The sequence below is a fragment of the Aythya marila genome (genome assembly GCF_965140915.1).
Source record: "Aythya marila genome assembly, chromosome: 24".
Classification (NCBI taxonomy): domain Eukaryota; kingdom Metazoa; phylum Chordata; class Aves; order Anseriformes; family Anatidae; genus Aythya; species Aythya marila.
In genome coordinates, this window is record NC_139065.1 from 4845808 (window position 1) to 4872397 (window position 26590).

Genomic DNA, 26590 nt, shown 5'->3' on the forward strand with positions numbered 1-26590 from the left:
GCGGCCCGGCGTGGCGCAGGGGGAGGCGGCGGCGCGCATGCGCGGGGGGCCCACGGGGCTGCCGGCCATGGAGCGGAAAGGTGCGGGCCGGGAGGGGACCCCCGAACCCCCCCCCAAAACCCCCGGTGACCCCTCGCGGCTCCCCCCCGGTCCCCTCACGCCCCTCTCCCTCTCTCCCCGCAGTGCTGGCGCTGCAGGCCCGGAAGAAGCGGACCAAGGCCAAGAAGGAGAAGGCGCAGAGGAAGTGAGTGGGGGCCCGGCCTCCCCCCCCCCCCCCCCAACCCCCCTCACGAGGCCTCCTCAGGGGGCTCCTGGGCGGGAAGGAGCGGTCGGAGCCCCCCCCCCCCAACCCCCCCTCAGCACCGCCGGGTGGGGCCGTGACGGGGACGAGGCCCTAAGGGGGGGGGTCTCGGCCTCCAGGGGGGGTCTCGGGGTGTGTGTGGGGGGCTCGGCTCCTCCTCACGGGCACGGGGAGGCCCCGGTGGTGGCTCCGTGGGGTGGGGGCCGGGCGGTAACGGAGCCCCCTGGGGGGCTTTGGGGGGGGTCCGAGCCCCAGCCCGGGGCTGCAGGCGCCCGTCTGCCCCCCCCAGAGCAGCCCCGTAACCGCTGCTGGTAGGCACCGGGCTCCCTTTGCTCCCCTTCCCCCTTTTTCCAACTCTTATCGCAGGAGCCGAGCGCCTCGTTCATTCCTTCTCTAACTTTGATGCTGTCCTGCGGCTCCCTTCCCACCGCAGGAATCTCGCAGGGCCCTCGGTGTGGTGAGCGGCTGGGTGCAGATAGGAGAAATTAAAGGATCTGCAGTAAACGCCAAACAATGGCTTCCAGCGGGCCGCCTGAAGTGCTGCATTCATTGCCGTGTACGGGTTCCTTCCCGGTCAGCGGTGATGTAAATCCCCGAGCCTGTTCTGTAAATGCCCTTTATTTCTGTAAGGACTCCATACCCAGCAGCTTTTACACTTGCTGGTGCACAAAGTAAGGCTTGGGGTAGGCGTGAGGTTCGGGGTGCCTTCCTTCAGACCCGTAATGCTTTCTTAGTCACTTCCTCTGACAAATCCTGCGTCTTTTTGGAACTTTTTAGGTTGGTTTTGTCTCCCTGCCTGGTTCTCAGGCAGGGCTCTGAGGGGTGAAGAGTGTTACTCTCAGCTCTCTGGGAGATGTGTGTTATATTTCCCCACTGTTTTGTATGTTTTCTGGTATCTTTTGCAGATAACCTTAGCACAATTTTTGAAGAGTTTCTCCTTGATCTTTGTGTCCTAATTTCCCAATGAATAATCACGTGTTTAGTTTTCTTCTTGCCTACTTTAGTTTTTTTTTTCTTGTTCAGCTGCAGACAACCAATGCTGGCTATGTTTGCAGTTGCAAGGACTGTTTACATGTTAATCCTGAAGCTGTTGAACGTTAGCTTCCAGTGCTGGCGTGTTTTTAATAAATAAATGAATGAATCCTCTTTAACCACATAGCTGGAGCAAGTCCTGTCCAGGGCTGCTGCTTGATCTTGCCCCTAACTCTGATGTGAGGGGAGAAGTATGCTGCTTGTAAAGTGCTGTGCTTACCTTCTGAAACTAGCTGCTTCAGCTCTGTTTGCCAGTGCTATTTATTCGATCCTACCTCAGAAGTTAAAGAAACTCCCAGGCACTTTATGCTTTACGTTGTACAATGCAAAAGGCCCAGCATCAGCCTCTGATTTGGAGGCCCAGCTGCAGATCCGTTATGCTATTTAAATACAAAGCTGCTCTGCTTAAATCTTCTAAAATAAGCTTAGCTGCATTGTTGTAAGACTTTCTCCATAAAATCTAAACTTGAAGCCACGTGAAATGTCCTCTTAACACACATTGTTCAATGGCAGTTGGTCAGATCACTCGTCACTTTTCCTATATGGAACAGCTGATTTTAAAAGATTAGGATTGGCAAGAGTTAGGAGCTGCCTCGCGGGTAAGTAAAAATGCAAAGAATGTTCAGAAGGGATTTAAAGTAATTCAAAATTGTTTTCACTTTGGAGGTGAACTATACCTGCTTTGTGTTTTTATTGTCAATCCAATCTGGCTAAAAACAAAGAAAAAAAACACTTAAAATAATTGTGCATAGTATAAAACTAGCAAATTGTCTCTTTCATCATTCAGTAATGAAAATTGCAGCAATTTAGGTTCAGAGAAGAACAGGCTAAATTGTTTAAACAAAGTAAACCCCTGTAAATACTAATTGCAGTTCCATTTATAAGATTTTTTTTTAATGGGAAGGTCAACAAAGTTCTTTGTTCTCTGTGAATCTTAGTCTGCTCCTCTGTCTTCTTGTCCTACCTTTTTAAAAGCTTTATTTGATATCAATGAAGGAGTGAGTATGTGTCCTAATGTTCTCTTCTGCAGAAAGAGCTGGAAAAGCTTCTTGGTACTATGAAGGTGTGAGGTACCCATTTCTTCCTGCTCCAATAAGTTACCCCAAATCTTCTGGTCGTCTGCAGGAATCACTAAACCAGCTGTTTCAGATCTCTGTTTAGGAAGCTCCTCCTAGCCTGATCGTCTGTCCTGCGTCTGCTGCTGCGGAGCTGGGAGGCTGCTGTGGCTGTGGACCTGTCGCCCTCCGTTTCTGTGAGAGAGGAGGAGGAGGAAGGCAGGGAGAGTTGCAGCTGAATGGCTGGGGGGGACAAAAAGCAAATCTAAATAGAGAGATCCTGAGGTCTAACGCTGCCTGTTGGGTTGCTTTGTGGCCTTGAGGGAGGCATTTATTTAATTTTCCTTCTCTCTTTTCCATCATAAAGGAAATAGAAATCATTTTGAACAATTTAAATTCTACAAAACGAGAGGCAAGTTGCTGTTTGGTCTTTATCAGTGTCAGGAAATGCACATGTCAAAAAGTTCTAGTCCCTAATACAACGTGGGGAGTTTGGTATGTAGGCTACTGTAACATAGGCTGCTGCCAAAAGATAATGTTGCTGAAAGCTATCTGGAAAGTATGGGATATATTTTATTTTATATTTTATCATCTTGTGAGGTGGGAAGATCTCTGGCATTATCGGGTGATTCCCAAACTTCAAAAAAGCCCATCTTTGTTTTTCTTTTTTTTTTTTTTTTTTTTTTTTTTTTTTTTTTTAATGAGCTTGTAAGCTTAAGTTTTTTTCTTACTAAATTTTTGTTAAGTGTAACCATAAACTTGTCAGGCAGCTGGATCTGATGAGGTGGATTCAAGTGGTTGTTTTTGCTTGATTGCCAAAAATCTGGAATACTTCTGCATTTCTTATTTTGAGGCAATTACCCCTCAGAGCTGAGCAGATGTCTTAGGTGTAGTGTTTGCAGAGGTGCTTGGGGAAGCGAGGAGCTGCACGGCACTCTCCTGGGGACAGTTCTGGTGCTGCTTTTCCTCCCGTGAATTTTAGGGAGCTGAAAACACCATTCCTGCATTGTGGTGTGCTGTGTGAGCTGTGCTGGGTGGGCAGAAGGGTGCGACGGGTGTGCCGAGTGCTCTGGCTTTCATCAGCCACAAGGTGGCTGCTGCCGTGCAGGGCCGGTAGCACAGAGCACGTGTGGCTGTAACGGGCTCGTGGTGCTCCAGGAAGCAGCGTGGGCTAGCAGGAGTTTTTCTGAAGGCTTGGGTTTTGGAGACAATCCCTGGGTACTGTGTGGGTGGGAGTGTTGCCTTGAGTTGGCTCTGGTGCAGGTGGAAGGGCTGGTAACCGGCTGAAGCGGTGCTGGCACGTGCATTTGGGTAGTTTCATTTCAAAGGGTCCTTTCGTGTGCTCTGAGCCTCGTGCTGTGTGAATGACAGCCCAGTAAGTGGGGAAGATGAGGGATTTGATACCAAATCATGCTTCTGTTTGACCTGAAATGCAAATATGGGTGCATTTTCCTAATGGCTCTGACTTATAATGGAATTAGGCGCTTGTGACTACTAATATTTTGCTTCTGGTCTGTGGCTGTTTTTTGTCTGGATTTTTGCAAGCACTCCATGATCAAGCTGTTCTTTGTCCTGGAAAAAACAATCCAGGTTACTTCTGCGATTAGGACCCAGGGCTTAAAAACCAGGCTAAAAAATAACTGTCCAGATTAAAAGCACATAGACAAGAAACAGAACAAGTAGTTGCATATTATATCTCACTTTTCCTGAAATGAAGGAAATAAGTGTATTATTAGAACTAGGCTACGAGGCTGTCTGCTGTCTAGTTAATTGGGTATTTCATCAAGCCTAGTGTCCTGCTTTAGCAGTGACTTCTGTTCCAGGAAAAGTTGGCCTAGTCGTGCACAAAACCAGCAGTTGTGTGTGTAGGGAATGAGGGGGTTGAGCTGAGTGAGCCTCTGAGCAGAATGTTTTATTGCTGTGAGCACGAATAACTACGAAGGTAATGGTAGCCATACAGCTGTAATGTGTGATGTGTTCTCAGAAAGGTGCATGATTGCAGTGCTTTGTTCCCATCTGGAGTGCGCTGATGAATTTGTTTGGTCCTTATGGGCTTTGTCGAGTGGGAGATGTTTTTTCACAGGGCTTTAAATAATTCTTCAAGCTCCCTTTGCTGCTGGAGGGAGAGCAGTGGCAGAGTTCAGCTGGTACAGTGCCACCATCCTGATCCCTCTCCCTCTTCCCAACTGGATGCAATAATCAGCATCTTCCAGAAGATGTTTACAATTATCTGCAATCTCCTGGCCAGACTCTTGTCATGCGGTGAAGCCTCGCGTCTTTCTTCCTCTGCAACTGAAAACCAGTAGAATTGCTAGATGAAGACAGATCGGGAAATTGGTAATCTTTCTGTCTTTACACTCTTTCCAGTTTATTATTGCATTTCTTGCTCGTATCACCTCCTTGCTGTCTTTGGAGAGCCCTGGAGTTCTGGCAGCCCACTTCAGTTCCTCTTCAGCTTGCTTCTTGAAGACTTTGCCTGGGATCGGGATCTCAGGTTGTTTTCCTCGCTTGTCTTTCATAATTAATACCAGGGCCACATCTTTCGTAAGTATTTTGAACGTACATCGAGAGCCAGAACTTGATGCCTCGCCCACGAGGTTTTTCATTCAAATCCAGAAGTGATGATCAGACTTCAGCGTGACAGGCCGTAACGTAAGCTCTGCTGGTTTCCATGGAAGTCCTCAGTTTGTGTAGCTGGGAGAGCAGACGCTTCTCCAAACAGCTCGTTAAGTGCTTCTGTGGGGGAGTAGCTGTGGGGAGCGAGAAACTTAATTGCCTCTGTTATTTGTACATTGGTGGCATTGTCATGTGAAATTCATTATTACTTACCTTCCAACTGAACTCCCACTGATCTGCTAAACAGAAGTATGTTCCGGTGCCTCTGCATTCAGTTCTTTGGGAACGAAGTGTTCCCAAACTGGTCCTGGAGGTTCTCAGCAGTGATCCACGATCGTTGCTTCGATTTCCAGCTCTAGCTCTGGAGCGACTGACCTACAGCAGCAAGCACGGCAGATCCGCCGCCCTGGCAGCGACTGCCAGTTCTCTATTCAGAAAAATAGGGGTGGGAGAATGAATGAATTGCACGTAATTACTAAGTAATGGGGGTTATAGGCTCGTAGCTCCCCCACAACAGATGCTCCTCCCAGACTCCCTCTAATACTTAGAAAATTGAGTAGAAGGGGTAAGGTGCATGCAAGCAGGGAAGTACTTCTGCAGTACAGACCTGAATTCATACTCAGAGTTTGGGTTTAGACTGGCAGTGTTTATTGAACACAAGGTTTGCTTGCAGATCTCCAGGTAAGCACGTTGGAGGCTGGCAGCAGCAGCAGTCATTGCTCTGCCTCGATGTGCCTTAACACGACCCTGGGATTGCGGGCACACCGAGGAGCAGCAATGAGATGCAGTCTGCGAGCTGCTCCCCTTACAGACACTGTCTTGACGCACAGGTGCAAGAACGGGGGAGAGATTTTAAATGTGGGCTTTTTACCACACCATATGGAGCTTCAGGTCTCTTTTTTTTTCCCCCTAATGAAAACAAGGAACCTCTGACAGCACTCGAAGCAAGGTCTTGCCCTGCTCTACAGCCGTGGAAGTCTGTGGGCGGGTGGTTACAGTGGCAAGGGTGTTACGGTGCTTTTATCCGTGTCCTACGGGGTGAGCCGGGTTGCTCATCACTTTAAATTTCACCAATGAATTATGTTTAAGGATGCAAGTTTAATATAATTCCTCCCAAAGAAGGAATGACAACTTTTAGTGCTGCCGGCGGCGTAAAAATCACTTAGGAAAGCGATCGTCCTTGGCTTCCTACAGACAGCTTCAGACCTCCCAATACCAAGGGCACAGCGATGTGAGGTGAAGAGAAGGACTAAGGAAAGCATTTTTCCTTTGCTCATACGTGCGGGTGATGGGTGTGACAAAAGTGATTTGGACTGAGTGTGTTTACTGCCTTCTGTGAGGGCAGGAAGGGTCTGGATTGTATCCCTTCAAAGCAGGTAGGAACGTAGCACACGTTTCCAGTGTTTTAAGGACAATGGAAGGGCCTTTTGAAGAAGTCACTTGCTGGCCTCGAATAGGAGAACCAAACATCTCTCCCAAGCATTTTGGTATGTAAGTTACTGGCATGGAGGAAACAAGATCCGAGTTGTGGCAGTGAAGCTGTGGAGGCAGTGCTGGTGCCAAACAGTATGAACAGCCCTGCTTTTCCCTGCTTTCCTCTTTTTTCTGTGCTCCCCCCCACTTTGGCTATTGGAGCCTGCTTCAGAGCAAACTTGCAAGAGCACACACCTCGTGCGACCAGGGCTTCTTAACGTGCCTTTACCTTACTTCTATTGGGCAGGCCAGCTAAGTGATCCCACGGGAGACAGACGGGAATACAAACAAGTTTTTTCTCAACTCCCTGAATGCCTTTGTAAGGAGTGAGTGATTGAAGCCTTGGTTCCTCCACATGGCTGCACTGTCCCCGCTGTGCATGGCAGGGGCAAGAAGAGTTGTTGGGCAACAAATGGAGTGAACGAGGAGCAAAATGGTGTCTGCAGTGGAAAACCTGCATGTTGCTAGCTCCTCTTCCAGCATGAAGAGCTTTGGCAGCTCTTAATGCAGCGAGCTTTTCAGGTATGGAGTCAGCTGAACCCAACTCCTTAAAGCTCTCGGTGTAGAACTGCAGAGGCAGCCTCCGAGCGCCTTCTGCTCGCAGCCATCCCTTCCTAGCAGAGTCTCTAAATTATTACTCGCTAGTGTCGCCTTGCTGCTGACCTGCTTCCCCATGGCTTACACAAACGAGCAGGCCAAACAGGCCCAGGAGATGGCCAGGAGATCGCTGCATCATCTGAGGAAGATGAGCGGCGACTGCTGCTGCACAGAATGCTCACTTCTCTTTACTTCTTAAGACCTGGTGGAGGTTTGACTCTTTCTTCAACTTTTTTTGCTGCTTTTAACCGTAAAGGATACGTTTTTCTTGTAACCCCGGATGGGAGAGGCTTGGAATTACTTCAGAAAAGGCATTTTCTCTTTGAACGCCCTTGCTCTCCCGTGTGATCGTACCGGCACCCCTGTATCAAAGGGGCTGGGCTGCCGGCAATTACCAGCAGCTCCATCCCGGCTTTGAATCCGCTGAGCCACCGCATAGGCAAATAAAACCGGCTTGTGCAGGAAGATGAAACGAAGGATCTGAGCGAATCTCTGCGTTTCATTAGAGGGAAGATCGAGGCAGGTAAACATCAAGAGGAGGAGACGAAATCTCTTTACGCCCGGCCCCCGCCGCACCAAATTTGCAGGAGGGACCGGCTGAGAGCAAACCCCCAGCCGTGCTGCGAGGCCCTTTACCTGCAATGCAGTGCTGGGCAGCTGCAGCTAGGTGGTGGAGGCAGAGCCCTCGCCTCCCTCGCACAAAGCTCAGCTGCGCTCGGGGAGAAGCAGCCCCTCCACCCGCCCTCCATGTCCCCTCTCCTCCCCAACGTGGCCCCTGAGCTTTGATGGCTCTTTCCAAAACGATTGGGCTGGCTCCGGGAATATCTTTATCCATGGGAGGCCGCGCTTCGTGCAGGTAGGTTCCCCTCTTGGCTTTTTTTTTTTTTTTTTTTGGCTGGTGACTTGCAGTTTTTTGGGCAATCCTGAGAGAATAAGGACTTTTTTTTACCCTAGGTACAGGTTATGAATTCCCTAAAAGAGCTGGCATTTTGCCCTAGCGTTGCTGTTCCGTCTCCTTCGGTAAAATGCTGCTTTGTAGTTGTGGAAAAAACTGCAAATCCGGTGAATTCTGATGATGAATCAGTGCATCCAGGGAGCAAAAGTAAAAGGCGATCGAAATGTTTTCAGGTAGAACAGGGGTGGTTTTTAAAAAGTACCCTAATCCACTAGATTTTTTTAAAAAATGTAAACCATTAACCATTTTTTCCCAAAGGCTTTTTATGTTTGTTTTGCAATGTTGCTGCAACCGCTGTCGCCTTTACATACCGGGTAGGGATTTTTTGCTGCCCGTAGCAGCCTTTTGTGCCTGTGGGAGGGATGCAGGCAGCTGAGGGCTGTGGGTTTGTGCATCAGTTTTTCTTTGGGGTTAACACTGATCTGCACCACTCGAGACTGCTTTAATCCCCGTCTGCAGTTGGTGTGGCCACTGGGGGAAGGAGGCAGCGGGATGGTATCTGGTGAATTTGCACAGCAAGGCAGCAAACGAGAGAGTCTGGAGGTGATTTCATGAAGCAAACAGCACTGTAGGAAGGGATGTGACCTGAATACAGCTCTGTCTCCCATATTATAACCTATTATACCAACCAGTGCTCCACAGGACTCGTCCCAGCTCCCCAGGACAGGCTGAGATGGGGCTGCAGGCGGTGTGGTGCCTCGCCAGCCCCGTCTGCGAGGGGGCAGAAAGCTTCTGAGTGGCTGGATCCGAGTGCTTCCAGCACCTTCTTCCTTCATGCGTGAAATTCCCCTTATTGAGACGCACCGGGGCCGCAGGATAGCGTGCTAGTTCTGTGCACATCACTGGGCTGGGAGATGAATCTGCTTTTGAGTCCGTCCTGATGTGCTGCGTCTTGCAGGGCTGCAAAAATCTGAAAGCAGCACCAGGGAGAATTACTCCTTGCTGCTTGTGCCACAGGTGTGGCTGCCGGGCTTCAATTCTCCTTAAATTCTCTATCTGGTTCCTTGCTCTGGGTCTCCTCGCCCTATTTATAGGGTCTGATAGGTCTCAGCATCCCCATTTCTGGGGACAGTGTGACTGTAGCTTGTTTGACTCCATAGGAATGCAGCACTTCTAAAGTACATTTCTGGCCTCCCAGACTTGTTTCCAGTTTCTCTTACCCCCAATTCATAATTCCGTGGCTCACAAGGGGAAGAAAGATCTACTTACAAGCCACCTTGGGGCTGGATCAAGCTCCGGGGTAGCTGATAAATGTCTCATTAGCCTGGCAGCAGCGGAAGGTCTGTCTGTCTGGCGGTCCTGTGTCGTTCAGGACCATGACCCTGCATTGCTCATCCATTCCTGAATTCCCAAACCAGGGCTTGGTTGCTCTGATGGCAGACCAAAAGGAAACGCTGGGCAGCGTGCTTGTGGCAGGGATGACGTGGTGGTGCATCTTTGATGTAATGAACTTCAGTCCCTTGTTGTAAACGGCTGCAAATCTTGTCACGATCAGATCGAAAAGGGTGATTCTTCCTTTAATGCTCTGCAGGTATGGCATATACACATAGATCTAATGTGCAGAAATTAATTAATACGAGATTTCAGCAGAGTGTGCATGTGGTAGGTAAATGCTGAATGTGCATTCTGTTGCATGACCACTGCAAAATGAAATGCTACATTTGTCATAGCTGAAGGTCAGTTGGCACAGCCAGGGTATGATGCCTGACTCCAAGGCAGGAGCTATGAAAGCTGCATCCCAAAGCCCACGTACATCAGCGTATCCCCTGGTGTAACCAGTGGCTGTTTCAGCAGTTAAACCTTGGAGCTAAATGAGTTGTGTTTGAAGTAGGGTGGTGGGAAGCCTGAGTTACATCTGCTGCTTCCCTGGAACAATAGCTTCAGTACAGGAAACTTCCACGAATTCACAATGACAAGCTCATTGTAAAGAATGTTATCTGGTGCTTGTACGTCACTGCTGTAAAGAAATAAATTCTGGTACCCACCTCTTTGGACAACTCCAGCTTTTTTTTTTTTTTTTTAAATATTGTACTTCTAGGAAAAGAAAGCTTAATGTTGGTGTGCAATGCTTGGCCATTAAACCTTGCCAATGCAAATGAGCTACAGGCATTGTTTTCATTACAAATGCTTGCTTTCTACAAAAGGATATTGAAAACTAAACTTTGTAGAGAATTGACCGTTCCCGGCAAGGCTTTGTGAAGTGAATGCCTCCTCTATTTCTGTATTGCTGTGTTATAAACCATTATAAACATCTTATAAACCATTGGGCTGGCTGCGAGCTGCGTGCTGTTGAGAAGAAGGAATCGGGGCACAGCAGGGATAGCAGCAGTGGGTTTTAGCTCGGGGATCTCAGTGCCCAGGTTTGAGGGCACTGCAGTGGCCTTTGCCAGTGAGATCTTCGTGTGCAGGAACTGAGCTGCCCTTTGGTGTAAAGTTAGACACAAAATGAGTGGTTTTATTTATGAATGGAGGAGTAGAAAAAAAAAATACCCCCTCGGTGCCTGATTTCAATCCCTTTCCAGTCTCAAGCTCTCAGGAGGATTTGCAGAACATCTCTGTGCTCCGGCTCTGCACAATTCAGAGCTGCAGCAAACCTTTAGTGATGAGACGAGCTCGAGCTTGTGACTTTAGAGTTCCTAAGTGTTTGAAAAAGGATTGTTAAATGGTCATGTCATGTCTAGAAGATGAGGGCAAGAGGCACAAGTTCTAAAACGAGTTAATTCTTAGTCCTTTGGAAAAAAATTAAATACAGGTTTAGTCTTCAAAATAGCATTCTCCAGCATGTAAATCTTCAGGGTTGGTGAGATGGCATCCCATCATCTTAATTTGCTGTAGAAAAATCCTCACTGACTAAAGGGCTGAGAAGGAGATAAGAGACTAACACTTTCATGGAATCACCAAGCTGATTATAACTCACCATTTTGTCTGGACTGTCTTCTTCTTGTACTATAAAAGCGAACCCAGGACCTTAAATTGCATTTCTCGCTAGTGTATGAAAAGCTGTTCATATCCACTTTAGGATTAAAAGCATGTAAGTGAAAACCAGTTTATCTGAAGGTTGAATGAGGAGTGCATCTCCTCTGTTATCAGCAATCCCTTCTATAAAATGTAAGTTACCGAATTGCAGCATAACGTGTGTGAGATTTAACTGTTCTCTTTCAGACCTGACACTCAGCACCGGGGCCCTGCTGCCCACTCCGAGAATGATCTTCCAGAGCAAGAGGAGGAAATCCTGGGATCAGATGATGATGAACAAGAGGATCCAAATGATTACTGTAAAGGTGAGAACTCACCCGTTTGGGGTGTAGGTTTTTCAGTGCAATGGAGACATTCCTTAGTTTTCTTACCTGCTGTTGGGGATGAAAATAAGACTTTGATTATCTTTTTTTTTTTTTTTTTTGAAATTGTATGAAGATAATCACATCTCTCAAGCTAACCTGAAACAGAGAAACTGTTCTCCAAGGTAGCCTCTGTCAGTCCAGACTTGAGTTGGAGAGTTGTTTTCAGTGCATGCTCAATGCTTTTAGCTTCTTCTCTGTGGCAGAAGACTTTCAAAATCTGTAAAAGCAGACAGTCATTTTTCTGATTGGGGGGGGCGGGTGTGTGTGTGTGTGGAATGAATTCCACTTTCAACTAAACTTTAAATTATTCACTCTTTCCTTTTAAAAGTCATCATCTTAGTAACCATGCTTCAGATAATTTTGTGTTTGCAAATACAGAGCAAATGCAAAGATCAGAGTGTATAATTCAATACCAAAAGGGTCAGGCTTATTCTTTTTAACATAGCAAATTAAGTAGCTGGAATGCTGATCATGCAAATTCAGCTGAGCAGTTAGCACTGCTGTTCTTCTGTTTGTTCTGTTTTCTGCAAGGGATGGGAAAGAACTAGCATCTTTCTCTGGCTTTTCAGGTGTTCATGTTTCAGCCATGGAATCTTCCTGCATAGTCCCCAGCTGAGGGATGCTAGGAGTACACAGCTTTCCTATTTTCAGTTGTGAACTTAAATGTCAGCCTGCCTTTCAGGCAGGAAAGCAGTTGCAATGGAAGCTCTGTTGGGATCTTGGCTGGAGTGCTCTCACTTGATGGAGAAGTAGCACTCAATAGCAGTGCTGATACTCAGACCATTCATAAGCTGCATTTTCCAAAGGTTGTTAGCCTGGTGAACTTCAGGTGCTTTCGCTGAAGAAATTTTTTTGTGATGCTGCAGCAGTGATCTACATTGAAAAGGAGAAGTCAGTCGTTCTAGCTCAGTTACATTAAAAAGACACTTTTCAATCAAATAAAGAGCTCTTCACAGCTCTTCCTCTAATATATTATACACGTCTTTGGGCAAAATCCAATTAGAGAACCATTTGCATTTGTTTATATGATAAAGTATTTAAACACATCAAATAAGTCTGCCTCGAGTTGTGATGCTCGTTCCCCATAACCTGTTCTTCAGCACTTGCGTGCTCTCTTGCTATATCAACGTCCCACTGTTTTTTCTAGGTGGTTATCACCTTGTGAAAATAGGGGATCTCTTCAACGGGCGATACCACGTGATTCGGAAGCTGGGATGGGGCCACTTCTCCACTGTCTGGCTGGCCTGGGACATCCAGTAAGTCTTTATGTCTTAGCCAGCGTTTCTGGCAGGAAGCCCCAGGCTTGCACAAACGTGCATCTGTTTGTGTTTAGATAAAAACAAAACGTGCCTGTCTGTATCCTCATGCAGAAGTTTCTTTTTGATATTGTTCATTGTTGATATTAGTTCATTTTGCGAGACATGACTAGCATGCTTTATAAAAAGAGGCCTAAGTCGTCATAGTCTTCACAAGACTGCTTAAACCTTGTTTTTCCATGATTTTGTAAATAATTCTCTTGCATACGAGAGCTACTCACTATGATCCTGGAGAATAACTTCTGTGTATGAGAGCTAACAGTCTCCAATTTACTTACCGTGTGTGCATAGAGGGAAGAGATTTGTGGCAATGAAAGTGGTGAAGAGTGCAGAGCACTACACAGAGACAGCACTGGATGAAATCAAGTTGCTAAAATCGGTGAGTGCCTGAGAGCAAGGCTCAATTTAATTTGCTTTGGGGAGTTCAGATTAGTCAGATGCTTGATCTTTCCGGATTATGTGGCAGTAAATATTTTGGGTAAGAACCTCACGCTATTGCAGTAGATCTGCTCTTCAAAATATATTCTTGTCTAGTAATTACCTTAAGGCACGCAAAACTAACCCTCTTTTTCTCTGCAGGTCCGCAACAGTGATCCAAACGATCCCAATAAAGAGAGAGTTGTTCAGTTATTAGATGACTTCAAGATTTCAGGAGTTAATGGCTCTCGTATCCTTTTTTTAGAAGAAAGGCGTAGAGGTGGGAGCTCTCTAGGTAGCCATCACGTCAGGGGCTGGTAAATGTTGCCTTAGCATCTCTTTCACCGCCCAAGGAGTCCTGCTGTGAAATCATTGCCCCTTGTATGCCTTAGAGCTGCCTGCAGAGCTCGAAGCTGTAATGACCACTGAGCCTGACGTAATATGTATAAGTCACCGAGACAGAGCTGCTTAGTCATGCTTTCAACCTAAGAGCTGCTGGCGTGGCTACAGCTCAGTTCTGAATCAGGATCAAGGTAATGTCCGAGGTACCTTTTGTGGCAAGAGTGCCTATCTGTCTCAACTCTTATTTTTGCAGGCAGCCTTGTAATAACTCCTTGTTTAAGTAAAGCATTACAAAATGCCAGGGTCAGTAATTAAAAATAGCAAGCACGTATGCAGTCTGTAACTTGATAAGGTGGTTTTCTAGCTAGGGTAGCATCTTACCTTGGCCTTTACCAAGGTATATATACCAAGAGGTATAAAGTGTATTGCTTTGAAAAATCTCCTGCAGGTCTGTGAATAATCTTCTAGTAGGCAGTTATTTGTGGGAAGTTGTGATAATGCATCCTTAAAATTTGCAAGTTAGCCTTTTTTTTTTTTTTTTAATCTTTCAGCTTTGCAGTGTCTCGAACATTATTTCAGTGAGAACTACCAGGCTGCGGGTTATAAACTTTCTAAAGTTCTTTGAAAATGAGTAGCCACGTAACATATTTCCTCAACTTTTTTTCCAGAACCTAGCACTGAGTAAATGTTGACTTGAGGTATTTCTCTCACTTGAGAAACACATGCATGCTTCCTGCAAGTGTAGAAGAAAATTAGTACAGTAAAATCCTAGAAGGGTGGCTTTTAAAGCAAAAGCACAATACTGAATGTGTCAGTAGTGACTGTAGCTGTTGGAGATCTTATAGACAAATAATGTAAATATTATTGGAGTCCAGGCTTGTAAAAAGTTTGTTTTGCTGGTAAAGAGGCAGGGTGGAGGAAGTAATTTAATTGTTCTGAGGATGACTTATGAAATGGAAATGTGATTATATTTTCAGGTACTGCTGGTACAGAGAGATCCGGCATTGAGTTTTGCCCGGGGCAAGAGTTTAAACAGTTCCAAAGCTTACATTGTTGGCTTGAAGCTGCTTCAATACTAGCAGGAAATACTAATGCATGGTTGCTTGTGTAGCTGGCTTCCACCCAAAGCAGGAGATTGCTACTGCTGCTTTAGGACCATTGTTGTAACCAGCTCTGTCCTTCTGTATTTTAGGTTTTGGGTAAAGCACTGATGCGTATAATGGGATGGTGCTGTTAAGGAGTGCAGCTGCTCTGAGCTGTGTCAGAAGGATGAGAGTTTGTTAATGTAGAAACGATTGGTATGGACTTGTTTTGATCCCTAGTCCTGGGAATTGAGGGCTCCTTGGGTCAGGTTGTCTGTTTTTTTTCCTTGACTTAGTTCCAGATATCTGTATGGTGTTTGAAGTTCTAGGGCATCATCTACTGAAGTGGATCATCAAGTCAAATTACCAGGGGCTTCCACTCCCTTGTGTCAAAAAGATCATTAAACAGGTATGTTCTGGTTCTGACTGCACTGTTCCCCTTGACCCACTGAGAACTCATAGTGGGGCAAAAATTTTCAGAAGAAAACAAAAGTTAAAAATCAATGGTATCTCTCTCATGCAACAAAGGCGTTCTTCAGCTATTTCCCTTCTCTCCTGCAAAAACCTCCTGCTACAGGTACATGTTTTCTGTCACTTAAACCCTGATGGGAGGCCAGCTTTGCTTTTACCCTCTTCTTACCCTCACAAGTGCAAGTAATTCTTCCTTTAAATTGTCACAGTAAGTACAGTGCTTAATGATGGGAAAAGCAAGAGAAACCTGTTCCTCCTACTGGCTGGTTGCCTAAGAAGAAACATCTTTCTATGTGTGAGGTAAAGGGGATGAGGAAAGTATGATCTTATTGTGGAGTATTAAAATCTGATTTTCAACTGCAGTAATTTAAGTTATGAGGAACTATTTTAATTTCATACTTAAAAATCTTTATTCAGGTCTGTGTTTTCTGGAAGTCTAATAACCACTGATCACATCAGCACTAATGTGGAGTGTTCTGAAACAAAAATCTCCTTGAGGTTTGCTAACCATCATGGGCAGCTGCTGACCTCTGATTTTGCAAATTCAGTCAGATTTTGGTTCTAGAGATCCTTGCCTTTTCTAATAGTTGATTATCTTCTCTCTCATCTGCAGGTTCTTCAGGGGCTGGACTACTTGCACACGAAGTGTAGGATCATTCATACAGATATTAAACCTGAAAACATTCTTCTGTGTGTGAATGACCAGTATATCCGCAGGCTGGCTGCAGAAGCAACAGAGTGGCAGAGATCTGGGGCTCCCCCACCATCTGGCTCTGCAGGTGCTTTTTTCATAAAAGTTGGTGCTATTCCCCCAGTCCTCCTCACCCCCTAAATCATAACCGATTTCAGTAGGGAAAACTTCCAAATTCAGTACAGTGGAACAATAATGCAAGTAACACTTGCAAAAGCCAGAACTAAGTTGTGAAGTTAGTCATTTTACCTCAAAGATACTCAGGAGGTTATCCTCAGGAGGGAGGATACATTCATGCTGACAGCTGCTTTTAATGCAGGTCTTTTTTTAATCTATCTGGAATAGATAAGGTGGTAGGACAGTCAGTCTTGTATAGAATGCACTGCATAAAAGCTAACACACTCAAAATACCCCTAGAGTAAAAAATGTAGTGAGGTCATTCTTGCACTGTCTACAAAAGTTTCTCCTTTCATTGCATGATGCTGGAAAAATGCATTTGGGGAAGTTCTCAACAAGGTGATTTATATGTTAGAGCAGCCAGTTTGCAGAAGTCAGAAAACTTTTAATAGAAACAGGTTCCTTGACATGCTGATGTTCCTGAAGAGCTGAGGGCAAAATTTCAGTTGTTACTCTTGAGAATATCCATCTGTACCTGTAGGTACTTCTCAAAAACTACGGCAGTGCCGATTGGAATGCTCTGTCAGTCTTAATTTTAGAACATCAGCATTTAGCTGAGCCTGTTGCAACATAGCTTGTCTGGGTTAGGTTAGGAAAACTCCCTTAGATTTGGTATTTTAATGTTTTGGTTTGCATTTTCTTTTCGGTAAGATGCATAATATGTGTAGCAAATGAAGCTGCATGACAGGAAGTGTAAGTCTTCGGTATCAGTCAAGCAAGTCTGCAACCTGTGACTTTATTAATGCATTTACTCATTTAATGTTTTCTCAGTTTGTTAATTCTTGTTGTACTTTCATAGAGGAATGAACATTTAAAATACCATTTGCTGATTGATACCTTTAAAGTGCTGTTACCAGATCACCTAGGAAAAAGCTTACCTTAAGATAAGAATCCAGTTGCAGTCTTTGACTATAAACATACTGATTTCCTGATCTTGCCTTCCCTTTCAGTGAGCACTGCACCACAGCCAAAACCAGTAAGTGTAACAGCTTTCATGTGTAAGTATCTGTCAACTTCTAAGTAGCACCCGCATTGTCTCATAATCCAGTTGGCATTAAGGAGAATCAACCTTATAATGAGATCAGAAGGAAAAGCGTGATTTGTGTGTGCTGTAGACAAAAACACCAGGTTCGGTGCTGTCTTGGAAATGTAGGTAGATCTGTCTCAAATATATCACCATCAAATAAATCTCTTTGGTGGTTTTGAGGTCTGTTGTGAAGACGACTGCCTGTAGAGTCCGGGATCCCTCGTTTGGAGAATGCTGTTGGTTTCTCAGGACATAAATGCAGTGAGAACAGACAACTGTTCCAAGAACCTTAGTATTTGCTTTGTGTCTGGGAGGAGAACTGTCTCCAGAGTTTTCATTCCAGACTGCTTTCTCAGATCTAGAAAAAAGTAAAGCTTGGCTTACTTCAGATTTATTGAAATATGAGATACTAAGTCAAATTTCCCTGCTTGCTTCTGTGTAGGCTGACAAAATGTCAAAGAATAAGAAAAAGAAGTTGAAAAAGAAGCAGAAACGTCAGGCTGAGCTGCTAGAGAAGAGAATGCAAGAAATAGAGGAAATGGAGAAGGAAGCAAGCCCTGGGCAGACACATCCTGAAGAGGAGGAGGAAGCTCAGAGCCCTCTAGAAATGCTCATAAAAGTTAGCCCACCAGATGAAGATGCTGGCAAAAAGACAGGTAAGGACCTAAAGTATTGCTGGCGTAGCACAGCTGTGTTCTTTCACTCAGCGCAATGAGTAGAGTGGGCATTTGTAGGAGAGGTGGCTGTTATTTAACATGTTTGCATTGCATTCTGCTCATGTAAAGAAGCTGGAAAACTTACTTTACAAACTAAATGAATGATTGTTTACAGTTATATTTTGAGACCCTTGTATTTCTGAGGCCTTCTTGAACAGCTTCAGCTATTACTTTGTTTAGACACACTCTTTCTTCTCTTTTTCCGCTCTTGCAGCTGAAGTCATTGTGCACGAGCAGTCTATTCTAATGGAAGGCAGCGTGGAAAAATGTGCAACAGAAATAAATTGCAATGGGGTGATACAAATGACGGACTTCCCAGACTCTGGCAACCAGGGGTCTGTGCGACTCGAGGATGACCTTCACAATGCCAATGACTGTGGCGATCACTCTCACACCCAGAAGAAGGAGAACTTCCATAGTTGTAATTACAGTCAGCGAAATGGTGACACGGAGAACAGGCCTCAAGCAATGTCGGACTCATTCGTGCCCTTAGTTGCAGAGGATTCCATGGTGTGTCAGCCTACGTCCAGCGAGCAGCAATCATTCAACGAGCAGGAGATCAGCCATTTGCAAGAAAGCATCCGGACAGAGATCCCTTCGGAGGATGAGAATGAGAATAATAGCCCATCAGATAACAAAGGTACAAGAGGAGCTGTGTGAGGAAGGGCTCCTTTCCCCTCGATGTGGGGGAGCTGTGTTACAACACTTCATCAGAATATTAATAGAAACCTCCATTTTGGGGGCTGAAGTGATCAGAACCACCTGTTTGAACCTTTTCCTGCCAGGGGTAATTTACCTGACAGTCCTACCCTGAGACATTTTGCTGTTTGTACCTTCCAGTTGCAGCTGTACATTAATTTTGACTATCAAATGCATAAGTGCTTCCGCTTCAGTATACTGATAAACACAACAAATGTACTTACACATTTGTTTTTCATTATAGGAACATTCCCTTCTTTATATCAGCTATCGCTACAGTTAGGAGCTTAAATCTACAAATTGAAGCTTAAGTCTGCAAACTATCACTGGTTGTTACATTATGGGATCAGTAGCTAAGTGTGTTCTGATTGTTCTGTTCATGCTGTGGAGTAAAAGCTAACTGCTCTCGGTTACCTGAGATGAGTAAATGGTTTCCCAGAACTGGAAATGCAAGCAGGCTGAAACAGTTTATACAGCGTAGGGGAAAAAGAACACTTCAATAATTCTGTTTGAATGTGATTTGTTTGGGGGCGTGTGTGGGAGCTGCAAAGCTTGTGGGATTAGAAGATACGATACCAGGTAATGTACTGCAGTTAAAAACAAACAACCTGGAATGTGTTTAAAAACCTGAATCAATTGATAGATCTGTTTTTGTATCCTTGAGTCAGGGTCAGATCCAGTATATCTGCTTGGAGGAGGAGGCAGAAGCTCACATTTGTAATTCTCTTTTAAATTTTTCTGTAGCGTTTTCTTGGCAGAGCGCTGCTAGGGAATTGTGTGAAAAAGCAGCAAGTGAAACTTAAACTTTGAAATTTGGACAGTGTTTGGTTGGATGCCCCTAGTAGATAACTAAGTGTGTTTGCTTCTCGCAACTCTCTCCCAAATTGCTTTTCGAGAGCTACAGCTGGATGTAATTTAGTGACTTAATATTTTTGCTCTCCACCACATCCATTGAGGTTTTTCCCAATATATACTTTAGCTCTTGTAACTGTCTGTGTTGCTGCAGTGACTGATGGCTGTGTCAAGAAGATGCTATTCTCTGCGGACTCCTGTCCTTCAAGGATTTAGGAAGACTTCTTAAGGGTTGAGAGGCTTGTTTAACTTCTGGCAGTGCCCTTACTTAAAAAACCTGTCTTGATATAGACAGCCTTTAGGTCTGTGCTGGAAAACAGTCACTCTTGCATATATTTTCTTGCCCTTCTGCTTAATGGTGGTGACTTTTGGTCATAGATTGAGGCTGATTTTTATACCACAGGCTTTGGAGAGGGAAAAGTTCAGATCTGAAAGTAAAATCTTTCCTGGGTGGGGATAGGGCTGTAGGATTTGGATGACAGATGGTAGTACTGTCCACGTAGCTTTAATCAGCTGTTGTACGTGTTGCCTCTAGGAAAATCGACTGCTGGGAATTTCCTTCTTAATCCTCTTGAGCCCAAGAATGCAGATAAGCTTAAAGTGAAGATAGCCGACCTAGGAAATGCCTGCTGGGTGGTAAGTTTAAAACCTTTTTACATTGACAGTTTAAACCTGCTAATTCATTTGCGGTATGCCGAGATTGAAAAGAATCCATAAAATAGATTCTGTTTTATGCCTGCTTGTGAGAGCTGTGATAATTCGAAACCATTGGTGGGGGAAAAAGAAGCAGGGAACAGGGATACAAAGAAAGAAGTTGTCCTATAAAGGCAGACTTCAGCCTGTGTTTTGGGTGCCTCCGGTCATTAGATTACTTCTTAATAGGCCTTTGAACAGTGTCGCATCTAATGTGTAGAAATCTGCATATGTGAAACTTCTGAGGGAGTCTGCAGCTCCTCTGGAGGAAGTTGAAAAGAATTGCTCTGTGCCTAGTTGTGCAGTTTATTAGCTTGTCAAACCATCTCACTGGATTTGCAAGCACATGAAAGAGACTCATAAATGGTTTTATTCTTTGATGATTGCCCTGTGCTGCTTTTAAGTGTTTCACATTTCAAATGGGAGAAATGTCTATTTTATATGGCTTTTAAAGTGGCAAAATAATTGAAATCTTACAGGAAAGGAAAGCTTCAAACTTGGGTCAATGGCAGGCTTGCAGCATCTGGCAGGGCTGCTGTCCCTGTGTTGCTTTACCTGCCTCCATGTCACTGAATCACGGCCTCTCTATCACAATCTGATAGGAGAGGGTGCAAACTCTGAAACTGTGTTCCCTATTCTGCCTCTTTGCTTTGCTTTCTTCTAAATTGCCAGACTTAAGGAGTGTCTCGTGTAGACCGTTTAAACCGTGCTTGTAGGAATATAAGGAAATATTTAACAGAGATGTAAAATTCAGATGAAGTGTGATGGAAAGGAGCTCTGATCTGCCCTGGCCTTCCAGGTTATTGATTTTTTTTTTCCCTTTAAACCATTTCCAACTGTGCAGTAAAACATTTGTTCTGTTTAGCACAAGCACTTCACTGAAGACATCCAGACAAGACAGTACCGATCCCTGGAGGTGTTGATAGGATCGGGGTACAACACCCCTGCTGACATCTGGAGCACAGCGTGTATGGTGAGTGGTGTCATCCAGGGGATTTCAGACCCCTGCTCTGGAGCATTTTGGGAAAAACTCACGTGCTGTGCACTCCAGGCTGCTGAATCACTAGCCAAGTCTGGAAAAAGAAAGAAGGAAAAAAGCTGCTAGTAACAAAAAAAAACCCACCCATCAGTCTTTCAGCCAACATCCAGACTTGTGAAATACCATGTTTCCATACCAAAATTGGTTTATTTTTTCCTTCTGCATGTAGCTTTTCCCTTGAAAGTCAGGATTTTGGTGTACAACACCAGCAGATTTCAATAACAACTACACTTTAATGTCATTCTTTGGAAAAACAAGGCAATTATGCAATTCTGAAACAGTCTTCATATAAAGAGCCTTTTTTGCTGCATCCAGTCTTTCACGGATGTCTTTAGTATCATTTCATATTTTAATCTCATGCATCCTCTGCATGTTTGGAGTCATAGTCTGAGTAATGCTGAGACAAGGCTGAAGCTGTTCCTGTGATAGCTGGCAAACGTAGTGATTTAAAAAAAAGAAAAAAAATCTAGTCAGTTACTGCGTGTGCCTCTTCGGTGTCTCCATTCTGTGTTTTCTACAAACTACAGCTTGGATTTTATATTTTAAGCTTGGAAAATATTGAGCGAAGTCCTTTTTGCTGTCTTGGAAAATACTCTGTGATTTTGATGGATGTGGTAAACATGGAATGCAGTTAGGGGCATGTTGTCTCTGCAGGACGTGGGGCCAAAATATTACAGTGGTTACTCCTAGTGCCTAATTCAATAGTTTTTCTACAGCAGTCCTTACAGAAAACGAAGAATACAGAAGGTCAGAGGTACTGTTAAGTGAATATGTGAAGGATAAATGTGTCATGGAATTCAGGAGTGGTCAGTGGAAACGAATGCCAGGTTTTTTCCTTGTTTCAAACATGTTTTTCACATCTATAGATGAATGTTCAGAGATGAACTGTTTGAAAGATGTTGTTCTAACATAGGAAGTTTTAGGGAGGGAAAGCTTTGTAAAAATATCTGTAGAGTTTGGACATTTGTTTTTTAGAATGCTCTGGAGGCAAAAGAGAAGCTAAGCATGGGAAAAGCCTTTATTTTGTACAATTTCACACAAGCTTACGGTAGTACAGTGTGATCCAAAATTTATTATAGACGTGCCTATGATGTTTTTAATGCAGTTACTAAAATGTTACGAAGTAATTGCTCATTTTAAGATGGTAATGGAATACTAGAATTTCCCAGCTTAATTCTTTTGACCACTTTGCTTCTGGCCAGCATGCTTCTGGCAGAGATGTGCAGAATCAACCTGCAGTGCTTCTAACAATGTGTGAAGTGCATTAAAGTGATATAATATGCTTGTTTCTGTTTTAGGCCTTTGAATTAGCAACAGGAGACTATTTGTTTGAGCCTCATTCTGGAGAAGATTACTCACGGGATGAAGGTATGTTTAAGTCTTTTTTTTTTTTTTTTTTTTTTTTTTTTTTAAATGGGACACGAAAGGCAGTGGATCCTCCTTCAGAAAGAGCTTTCTCTTGTGAGATAGCAATGTAAAGACCCATTGCAAAAAGATGATTTACCCAAGTTACTGATGTTAAGGGACAGCTGTGCTTAACTCTTTGCAGTTCTTGTTCTGGTGTTTACTGTTCCTTTAACCACTGGATTCTTTACCTTCTCAAACTGATCATCCCCGCAAACTTCCCTTTTTTTTTTTCCCCCACCATACCTCTTGACTTTTTGTCCTTGCTTGTTGTAATCTGGTTTCAGGTGCATCTCAAAGTGATTTCTGAAGGAGGTAGTGTCCTTGTCTTTAACATTCCAGGGAAGGAAACTGGGGTATATATAGAGAAAGTCTTGTGTGGATGTCATATTGTCTTCTCTTTTGAAAAAATGCAGATCACATTGCTTTGATCATAGAACTTCTGGGGAAAATACCTCGCAAGCTCATTTTAGCAGGAAAATATTCCAAGGAATTTTTCACCAAAAAAGGTAAAAGGAAATTAAGCAAATGTCACTTACCCCCTTGCCCCACACCCCAAATACACAGGAATGCCTTACTGGCAATCTTAGTCTTTCCTTTGTTTTATGAAAGGCTTTCTCTGTAAAAAAAAAAAAAAACAACTGCAGCTAAATATAAGGCATTCTTTTCTAACTGCTATAAAAATATAATACATCTTCACATAAAATATTTATATAAAATATATACTCATCTTTAAAGTCTTCACTAAACAACTTTGTTCCAGTATAATTACTGAAAAAGTGCCTTGAGTCCTGAGCTATGTGGCTAAGGACACATTTTACCTTGTTGCTCATCTTAAAGCCCTAAGTAGCCCAGAAGAAATTCTTGGCTTAGTTAATACTTTTTTTAAAATGATAAATAATAATAAAATAATCAACTTCTGTTAGTAGTGTTTAGCTTCTTCCAGCAGTGCTGCATGTATAGCATGTATTCCAGTCAGTGGCACAATGCTTATCTGTCACGTCAAACTGTATAATTGATGATTTAATAAAGAATATTTGCTGATCAGAAATAGCAGAAAGGAAAAAAAAAAAAGTGCATGTCTTGAACAATCTTCAAAAGCAGATAGCAAAGTGGTTTTAGTATCATTTTTTTTTCTTCAGCATGGTCCACAATTGCATCTTCCCAATGCTCGAGTAATTGGAAGTTTTTGAATTCGGTCTGTGCTGTTAGCTGCTTGGCATGTTCTGCAAGTCGTGGCCGTAGCATGGCTGAAGTGAAACCTATTTGTCTTGGCTTTCAGGTGATCTGAAGCACATCACCAAACTGAAGCCCTGGGGCCTTTTTGAAGTCTTGGTGGAAAAATACGAGTGGTCCCAAGACGAGGCAGCTGCCTTCACAGACTTCTTACTACCAATGCTGGAGCTGATCCCAGAGAAAAGAGCGACGGCAGCAGAGTGTCTCAGGCACCCCTGGCTTAACTCATAGAGGCTTCGACCCAATGCCACAGCACTACACTCCAGTTTACAGCATAGCATACACACACCCAGCTGCCCCTTCCCAGAGCCGTTTTTTCCCTTGATCATTTTCCGTGTGAAGTTCTTCCTTCAAGGCTTCCAAGATTTTAGATAAATCTAACCCGTTGCGCTGAGTTTGCTTGTGTGACTCAATGGGGGCTATCCTCAGCCAGTGGTGTCGGCTGTGTTTTGGGCTTTGCCAAAGACTTAACTAGAACATGAAGCTTTCCCTGAGTCTCCTCACTGATACGCACCGTCTGTTATGGATGAGAGCTCACCGGTGCTCAGATGTGCTCTGTTAGCTAAATTTCAGGGGGCTGTGAAGATCTGAACTCATCCTCATCTCACTGACTCAGGAGTCCATTCCCCGCTGTTCACCCAGTAGCTAACAATGGGGTGAGAGGTAACAGATGGCACCAAGGTGGTGTTTGCTCCTTGTAGAGCAAAGACCTCAAAATCCTCCATCATCTTCTAGGTGTCTGCTGTATTCTTTGTTTTCCAGTCACATAATTTTTCTTTAGTTCTAGCTGCTTAATATTTAAATCTAGATTTATTTTTTTTTTTTGTATCATTTGCTTCTTCCTCTGAAGTGCCCCCTCCCTTTTCTTTTTCCCTTTCTGTGTCCAGCTAGTCAGAATAGTTTCTGAATTCAGTGATGTTTTCTCCTTGTTCTCTAACGCCTGAGCCTGTGACTAAAAGGTGACAAGGAAAATGAGCAGAAGCTGGAACTGACCGAACGCACAACCCTCAGCATCATGATGGGTGCACCCTCTGGCTGCAGAGAGGTAGCCTTGTGGCAGGCAACTTCTAACGTTTTAGTGAGCTGTAAATTTTTTGGTTTTTATCCCTTTCTGGCACTTTTTTCGCCTTGCTTGACGTGGTTGTTGTACCATTGACAGATTGGCTCTCACTGATGCAGTGTATTCTCTCTCAATTTTTGACCATTCGCTTTTTTTCCAAGAAAGGGCAGCAGCATCTGTATCCCAGCCACGCTATAGCTGTTGGCTTAAGAACTCAATGCTTGAAAGTAAAGGTTTCCTTTAATTTGCTTCAGGTGCTCGCCTTCAGAAATAACCTTCAGAAATAACTTCCCAGGATGGGATTGCCTTTTATTTTCTGGGGCATCAGCACAAGGAGAGGTGGAAGAGAATTCCACATCAATACTGGATTAGCTGTTTCTAGAGTTCCCCCAACTAAAGATGCCCTGTGGGGTTTCTCTGTCACCTCAGAGGAGGCTGGATGTAATAACTGAGTGGGTTAATTTTTAAAGTTAAATCACGGTGGCGTTTGATAGTTCTACGATGGCTTCTTTGAGCCTTGCCCATCCTGTTCCAGACGCAGCGTATCCTACTCTCGAGCAACATTTGGCAGTGTTGAGACTTCAGAGGCACATCTTTACCCTGGACCAAACCGGCCTTTGGATTCGTGGCAGCTCTCAGAGCACAGAAGTTGCCGTGCCGGAGGCCACGCAGATGCTATCCGAGACGCTTCCATTGCCAAAGCTGCCAAGACCACTGTTAACGTCACTGTGTGTGTGTGTGTGTGTGTTGGAAATTCAGGTTAATGAGAATTTATTCATAAACCATGGAGTCGTTTAATCCACTTACAGAGTTCCTCTAGCCCGGTGCCTGGCTGGGCTAATTAATGCAAATCATGCTGCATGTTCTTGTAGGGGTAGGTCAGGTTCTCTATGCATATAATCTAGAATTAAAGGAAGGTAACGTACCAAATGAGTTTGGGACTGCCAATCTGACTTTTTTTTTTTCTCCTTTTCACCTGGAGTTTTTCCAGCTGTGTGTCACTTCAATCTCTGTTACAGGAGGACTGCAGACAGGACTGGATTCCAAAATCCCCACTGTCCACGTACTGTGAAGTTACATTGGCAGGGCAAACGATTTCTGTTGTCTTGAAAGGTCACCCCGTCTCGTGTACTTCAGGCTGGCTGCTCAAAGAACTCTTCCTAAAAGGGGTTTGCACACTTGGAGAGCCCCTTCCCGTCCTTCCCTTCCCCCTGCCACCCCTGTCCGGAGGAGGATGTTTGTTTTTTTTTTACCGTGGGAGCCAAGGCAGGAGCCAGCTCGTGAGTTGAAGACCTGCAGAAGCAGCTGTCGGGATTCAGTCTTGTACCGTGTGCTCGTTCACCTGGGGTTTGTTAATTTTCCAAATTGCCGTAAAGTGCTCACACTAAAGGATTTGTACTTGCTGTGTCAGTCTAAAACCTGAAGGAAAATACATTTTTATTCTTTCTACTTGGGTGCTTTGTCTTTTTTCTTTGTGAAAGCCATACAATAAACAGATTATTTAATAACTAAGCCCTACTCCTCATGTTCCCTCTGTAGGTCTGTTTTTCCTCAGCTTGTGGCCCTTGGGTTCGATTTTCTTTGCTAGTTAGCACTGGGTTTGGATTCTCTGGGGCGAAACTGTTTGATGGTGTTGGTAAATATCTTTGATTGAATTGTAACCCATTTTTAAAGGGGGAAGAAGCCAATAGCAGGGTAACTGCTGCAGTTCTGCCGTGCTAAAAGCTGCTGGTTTGAATTCTGCCACACACGGTGTCATCTCTGCTCTCTTCCCTAGCAAGGTCTCTTAACAAAACCTTCCCAACCACTTCCTTAGGGGGAGGTGTAATGCTGGAAGGCAGCTGTGAGAACCAAACTGACTCCTCTGCTGCAGGAACCAGCAAATTCCAGCAAGCAGGACTGAAAAATGTTCCCCAGGTTGGTCGGTCCTGCCTCCCGACCGGGTGAGTGAGAGGTCCTGGGGCTGGGTGGGAGGGCGTGCTGCCCTGGGCAGGCGAA

General features: G+C 44.4%; 1 protein-coding gene across 2 annotated transcripts; it reads left to right on the plus strand.

Annotated features, from left to right (window-relative positions):
* SRPK1 (SRSF protein kinase 1) lies at nucleotides 1-26041 on the plus strand. 2 transcript variants are annotated; one of them, XR_014319003.1, is made up of 17 exons: nucleotides 1-80; nucleotides 184-244; nucleotides 11192-11310; nucleotides 12518-12626; nucleotides 12978-13065; nucleotides 13266-13353; nucleotides 14830-14936; nucleotides 15612-15777; nucleotides 16817-16842; nucleotides 17336-17549; nucleotides 17824-18249; nucleotides 19696-19796; nucleotides 20719-20826; nucleotides 22191-22260; nucleotides 22713-22805; nucleotides 23579-24195; nucleotides 24420-26041. XR_014319003.1 is itself a non-coding variant. In XM_082778284.1 (16 exons), exons 1-16 carry the CDS (start codon nucleotides 38-40, stop codon nucleotides 23761-23763), a joined length of 2004 nt encoding a protein of 667 aa, XP_082634410.1. In that variant the 5' UTR covers nucleotides 1-37; the 3' UTR covers nucleotides 23764-26041. The 2 variants fall into 2 exon arrangements, 1 of the variants encoding a protein (XP_082634410.1); XM_082778284.1 differs by having other exon boundaries at nucleotides 23579-26041.
* The last annotated feature ends 549 nt before the right edge of the window (nucleotides 26042-26590 follow it).